Source organism: Melanostigma gelatinosum (assembly GCF_949748355.1).
Source record: "Melanostigma gelatinosum genome assembly, chromosome: 3".
NCBI lineage: Eukaryota > Metazoa > Chordata > Actinopteri > Perciformes > Zoarcidae > Melanostigma > Melanostigma gelatinosum.
Genome location: NC_136636.1, coordinates 21,211,750 through 21,218,909, shown reverse-complemented (window position 1 = coordinate 21,218,909; position 7,160 = coordinate 21,211,750). Strand labels below are relative to the sequence as shown.

Below are 7,160 nucleotides of genomic sequence, written 5' to 3'. Positions count from 1 at the left end.
TCAGAATGTTGAATACAGATTACTTAAGAATAATATTAGATTTTCTGTTTGGGACATTTAAGTGTGACCTTCCAGAGAAGCAGTGTGGTTAACGCTTCAGTGAAGGTTGTTGCAGAGTTCAAAGTTCTGGACAAGTTATACGTAGCATTGCAATGTTTTAACTCGAGTTGCCCAAACAGGAGAGCAGGTGTCTGAAAGAACGTTGGACCTCAGATTTAGGAATAAAGGGGTTAGGGTTACCAACAGCCTTGGCAACCGGTCCACCTTTGTGAGACCCCGTGTCAAAATCCTTGTTGTGATATTTGATTCCTCCTTTTAAGTTTGACAAGCAAGTCAATGCAGTAGTTAAAGCTAGTTTTATTTTCCAGCTTCGCACTATTGCCAAAATGAAGCAGTTTCTCTCGTCCAAAGATGTTGAGAAATTCATCCTCGGACGACTGCAACTCCCTGTGTACTGGGATTCAACAGTTGTCACTGCCCCGCCTTCAACTGGTCCAAAATGCAGCAGCCAGGCACCTGACAGGTACAGATGGAACATATCACCATGGCGTCCCCCGATTTAAACTCAAGCTCAGGACTGACCGCGCAGTTGCAGCTCCACTGTGGAACAGCATCCCCCTCCCACTCAGATCTGCCCCCTCATTGACTCTATTGACATTTTTTTATTGTGGATGAACATCAAATATAAGACCATGGGGAAGGGCATACCCTGATTTAAATTCATTGTATAGCTGTTTAGCTAAACATAATGTATTCCAATATCACAGATCTGCAATAACTCTTCCACAAAGCTTATTAGAATCTTTTTTTCTTGCTGTGTCATAGTGACGTGAATCATATTCAAGGGTGTAATGGAGGCTGTTTGTGATTTCCAATTGTTTTACTCCATATTAAAAGTGTTTCCATTGTTTTGACTCCATGTATGTCAGTGATCCCATACATGGGGATTGACAGGTTCATATTAACTGAAGTGTGTACATGTCCGCTCGTCATATAGCAGGCAGTCCTCAAGTGTAGCATTAACAACTTTATTAGCCTTACCGCGTCAGTAAATTGTGTTAGTGAGCCAGCTTGCACAGAAGCATTGCTCTAAAACTGCAGCTAAATAGTATCCAGACATGATTCATATAATTAGTTACACAAGTGTAGTTGAGTAAGTCAGCATGTTTGCTGTGAAGGGGTCAGGTCTGCAATTAATAAGAGCTCCCACTAACCAGCACTGTGCCATGTCTTTGAGCTAATATTACATCTGTACTTTCAGGTTGTCAATAACTATTTAATTGCAATCCGATCACTCAAAACACATTTTAAATCAAAGTGTAAAGGGGTAAACTCTTTTTATCTTTAATTTTGATTCATCATGAAACACAAATCTTGATCCAAAACACTTTAGCACAAATACAAATAACCACACATCGCCAAGTTTATTTGTGACACATCTCATATTATGTGATGCGAATCAGAGAAACATCCAAAGATCCCCCTCCCACTCAAATCTGCTGCCTCATTGACTCTTTTAAGTCCAGGCTCAAACCGCACGTTTTAAAGGGTGTTCACACCTTTAGTCTTCCTGATGTGGCTAATTTAATACTTTTTAATTTTTTTTAAACTTGTGCTTATGTGATGCATGTACCAGATTTCTCCATCCAACAGTATTATTATTATTATTATTATTGTTATTACTTTATTATTATTATTATTATTGTATTCTCAGAGCCACTGTATTTGGTAAAGCTCAGACTGATATATTGCAAATTATTTAAATGCATGATCTTTTGTGAATACAGAAAATTGACTTGGACCATCAGTCTGGTAAAGAAGAGCACAGACGGCTAAAACCCATTATATCCTTAATTAATGAAGTTATCAGTGCAAAACGTTAAGACATCTTTTATAATTAGGATTTTTCGGTCCAGATTCTCTGAAACTTTTTTAAAAAGCGGAAACGTTCATTTGTTAGGTCTTCTTGTTGATTTTAATCAAAAAAGACGGAGCAAGTGTCATTCTGGAGGAGGGTTAACACCAGTCAGAGAGATTTTTGGAATCAACCGGGAAACACAAACATTGTTCTAATATAATGACTTTTAACTCATGGTAATAGTGTAATTTATTAACTATTATAAAGCATTTAAAAAATGGTTGCTTTATTAGAATGTACCAACAAAACATGCATAAACTGTCTTGTTATTTTGGAGAGGTCTGTGTGTGTGTGTGTGTGTGTGTGTGTGTGTGTGTGTGTGTGTGTGTGTGTGTGTGTGTGTGTGGGTGTGTGTGCGCGCCTCCATTGACAGAGCAGGAAACAAGACGTATAGACTCAGTAAGCGGAAAAAGAGTTTCATGCCAGAATGTGCAATGATGGTCTGCATAAACACAACATAGGCAGCACCAGCTTTCAGTGCGGTGGCTCTGTTTGCATGTTTAGCGAGCTGTATCTTGAGTCAAGGATGTGGCTTTGTGGCTTTGTGGCTTACTTGGCCAGATAGCTTGTTCTTTAATGACTCATATACCTGAAACTGCAGTTAGATTATTGTCAAACCTGTAGAAATGTGGTATGTATGGTCTATTATAACAATAAAAATAAACTGCTAAAAAGCTCAGGACTTCCTCACAGGTTTCACAAGAGCATATGCTCGGACTCTCTGAGCACCATTCACTGTCAAACATCCACCAGAGAGGAAGCACAATGGATGTGGGACCAGTGATCTACACGTTGTTGGAGGTGCTGATCGCTGTCAGCTGCTGTCTTGGTAATGTGCTGGTTGTTTTGGCGCTGTGGACCAGTAAAAGCCTTCAACAGCCCACCTTCTGCCTCATTGTCTGTCTGGCTGTGGCCGACTTCATGGTTGGCTGTGTGGCCATACCGCTGGCTGTGATGGCGAACGGACGAGTGACGACTTCGTTCCACGGCTGTCTCTTCATCAGCTGCGTGGTCGTCCTGTTGACCCTCGTCTCAGTTTTGTGTCTCACGGCTATTGCAGTGGACCGCTTCCTCCGGGTGTATGTCCCGCTCAGGTGAGACTTTTTCTGGATTGTTTATTGTGCAGAGAAACGTGAAATAGTGCTGCTAAGTATGGCTTTGAATCACAAGGTTTATGTTTTCATCCGTGTTATCTCAATCTTAATTTCTGACCTTTTTCTTGCATGGCCTACACTATAAAGGCACTGATTAACTGTACATTGCAACAATGACTTCATGACGGTTTTATATAGTTTGTAGTTGCACCGTGCATTTTTTTAAAGAATTGGTTATATCAATAATTGAGTGTTTTTCTTTTTAGGTACAAAAGGACAGTAACACAGAGGCATTCTCGGCTTGTGGTAGCAGCGTGTTGGCTTGTTGCAATACCACTGAGTTTTGCTCCCATGTTCGGATGGTACAACCACAAAACCTTGTCCAATTCAGTCAACTCTACTATTGTCTGCCAGTTTACAGCTGTGATCCCCATGTCATATCTGGTTTACTTCAACTTCTTTCTCTGCACCCTCACACCGCTGTTGGTGATGACTGTGTTGTACGGCTACATTTTTTGCACCATACGAGGAAACCTTCGAGAGAAACCAGGCAACAGTCCCCAAAAGCAGTCTCAGAACTACCTGAAGAAAGAGAAGCAGCTGGCCGGGTCTCTGTCTCTGGTCTTGGCTCTGTTTGCGCTGTCCTGGCTCCCTCTCCACATTATGAACTGCATCGTTTACTTTGGGGGGCCGAACGATGTACCAGAAATAGCTTTCTATGTTGGCATCCTGCTTTCTCACGCCAACTCGGCTGTAAACCCAGTGGTGTACACGTTCAAAATACAAAAGATCAAGACGGCGTACCTGAAGCTCTGGAGGGAGTTTATCGCATGGGGAGAAGAAAACCAAGGAACTCAGACAAGCCAGACGACTGACAACAATCTCAGGAACAGCAACTTGAACAGCGTGGCCAAAGATGAGTGACGGCAGTTTTCCTTAGTTGTTCTTAATGAATGATTATACAGGAAAAATTATGAAAGCCTATCCATTATATTTGACTCATCAGAATGTATTTTATTTAGCTGACGCATGTTTTTATTGTAGAAATGTTTGATTCACAGTATCAGTTTTGTTATCAGTTACACTATATTCCTATAGGTTTGTGGTTAGCCATTTTTTTTTTAGCTGTATTTAGTTCAGCATTTAGTTCTGTACATATATTTTGTGAGTCTTTACTTTTTTATGAAGATTTACTTCTTGTCTGCTATCAACAAATAATGTGTAGTTTCCACTGCTGTCAGTTTTTAAGCAGAGCTGGGCTGAGAACTCTCCTCATACTGTACTATGTCTGTGTTGGACACACATGGTCCTCAATATATTTCATCTGACTCTGAGTTAAACTGCAAACAAGTGTACTTCCCATATCGTGTTCTATTAAAGACGTAGTTTCACGCCTAACAGGAAGTGAGAATCATCTGTGACATGTATCTGTTGGAAATACTTTGTAGTTTGAAGCGCTGCTCCATTAGACTTTGTTCTTGGAGTCATCAATTTTGTTAAAAGTATTACTTTATGTTATTACAACTGATTTATTATCACTTTCCATTTAAAACACCTGATAGTACATATGAAAGTAGTAGAAAGATATTATGACATGTATTTTAGTATGTACTTCTTTCATAAGAACACCTCTTTCATTCACTGGTGCACTGTAAAGCAAATCTCCATGCAGCTTGTGTAGCAGTTGTGCTCTCCGTTGCGTTGTGTTTAATTCAGGACACGATATCTTTTGATGGCTCCAACCAGACGTTTATTCATCGGACAGAATATTGCTGGTAAAAGACAGAACAGCTTCACTGACTCTCATCGACAACGTTGTGGTCACAAGCTCCGGAACACATGAAAACAGCTTGCTTCAGACTAGTTCATGAAAGCTGGGCGCACCCCTAGAGTCTGCAAGCAGCCAGCAGAGGGCGCTGTTACACACAACCCACTTGTCTCCATGGGGAACTAATGATACGTTGTAAATTCTATTTAAACAAGGAAATAATGTGAAAATGATAAGGATTAGCAATAACTTAAATAATATAGTAATACTAGCAACCAATAGCCAGGATGGCAAGTGGAATCATTAACTCTGTTACACTTGCAACCAGCCGACACGTGGCAATAAGAACTATTTACACATATGTTCATTTAAATGGATGGTAGTGATACAATACATGATTTAAGGTTTGCATCAAAAAAGACTGTCATCAACAGATATGTGAAATGAGGATGTGAGATCAGTGCAAACATTTCCCCTTGGTGCTTTCATCAGTGTACTGGTGTACAGAGACCAATGTCGGCAGTGAATTCTGTCAGGAGGGATTATTAGCAGCCTTAAGATCATATCTAATGTCCAGTCATCATTCAACTGTCCTATACAACACACAGTTGACCACTGACCACTAATGAGCCTACAAAGCAGGAGCTCAGTCACATCCATTCCACATCCCGTCAACTATGGTGGACATGCTACTGAAACCATGCTCCTAAAGGGATGGATTCAATTGCTGTTTATATGTAAGATTTCAAGTGGAAGCATTCTCTTCTTTATCGTGTCTAGTTGGCACAAAAAGCATAAAACATGATGCTGAGATTACACAATTAGCACTTTCTCAAAATTGGTTAAATAATCACCAGCAATAACAAAATGATATGCTTATTCTACATTAACTATTGAAACTAATAAACTATGACATGCATCTTATTTTCTTTAGTATTTTGTATGTCCATTATATATGTTTATTTTGTATACATGTTGATATTGTCTAATGTCTCCATATCGTCATGTAAGGAGACATACGATGTGTTTGTGTGTGTGAGTGTGCTTCATAACTGGTGCTTCATAACTGGTAACATCATGGTCATGTGCACTGGGGCCCATCGTAAATACCTTACGCCACTGCTCACAGGAGCAACCTGTCTCTGCCTTATGAGCAAGGCCTAGTTTTGATACTTTAAGTTCCTTTTTTTCCAATAAAGTTAGGCATTTTTGCTTACGTAAGATTTTGAATGCAGTCATTTGACTCCTCATGGTGTATGTTTTATATTGTGGTGTTGCAACTACCTGTAGCCTAAAGGGGCAGAGTGCACATACAAAAAAATGTAAAAAGTGTAAAAAATGTAAATAAAATGTAAAAAGTCCGAAAAAACAAGTCCAAATGTCATAAATATATATATATATCCCATAAATCTACACAGACTCTGGGAGTGGCGTTATCTTCGTTTAATCCCTAGACAACTTCTTTGGAGTACTTTGACCCTTCATAACAATTAAAATGTCACCTATTGAGGTAACTTTTGAACCAGCCCATCAGTGTCCCCCCCCCCCCCCCCCCTATGGTCTGAGTTCATTGGAGCCGCTGGTTGGACTGTGGTGCTCCTCGACAAGGACCAGCTTCACAAATTGGCTTGACTTCGTAAGTTAAGAGAGCGTCATTTTATTAAAGTGTGATGTTAAAATGGAATTAGCAGACCAGTGGCATTTAAGCGAGTTTTGCGGCGATTGAATTAGTATTGCAGGCCTGTAGCAAAGTTAAGTTAACTAGCTAACGCTGGGTTTCCACGTTAGCTCAACGGTAGAAATGTAAATTAACGGGTCTACGAGGTGTTCCGATCCGGTCCGCACTTAATTAACACCGGATTTACCGTGACGAATGATGCTAGTGACGTTATCTGGTTCTCACGTGGTGACTTTAAAGCCGTGACCGTGTCGGCTAACCGCTCAGCCTAGCCCAGGGGTTTGGTTATATAACTCTAAAATAACTAACTGATAGTAGAGACGGTAGTTGTCTGTACAGCTACTCTCTGAATAACAACACTGACTGCGGGTCTATTGCACGTTGTTAGGCTGTAATAATACAGCACATGTCTGTCATAGCGTTGGTATCTGAAAGATGATCATATGATAGAAAACCATGGATTGCTGACTGGGATTTGGCTTTCAACAGATATTGCCTGGAAGCAAAACAGCTGTGACAAATAGTTAGACTTTAATGATTATTTGGATTATCTGTCACTAATGTTTTGACCAATGTATCAATTATTCAGTCTAAAAAATGTCAGAAAATAGTGAAAAGAAATATCTAAACCTAAAGCCCAATGTGAGATTTTCAAAAGGTTTGTTCTGTCCAAAACCCAAAGATACTCAATTTAAAATGAAT

The 7,160-nt window shown here is 39.9% G+C and overlaps 1 protein-coding gene across 1 annotated transcript; it reads left to right on the top strand.

Annotated features, from left to right (window-relative positions):
* Positions 1–2,683: 2,683 nt before the first annotated feature.
* LOC306775030 (adenosine receptor A1-like) lies at positions 2,684–3,936 on the top strand (the record flags this gene model as incomplete). The annotated part of the gene is made up of 2 exons (XM_079265236.1): positions 2,684–3,012; positions 3,279–3,936. 2 exons carry the CDS (start codon positions 2,684–2,686, stop codon positions 3,934–3,936), a joined length of 987 nt encoding a protein of 328 aa, XP_079121362.1.
* Positions 3,937–7,160: the final 3,224 nt, after the last annotated feature.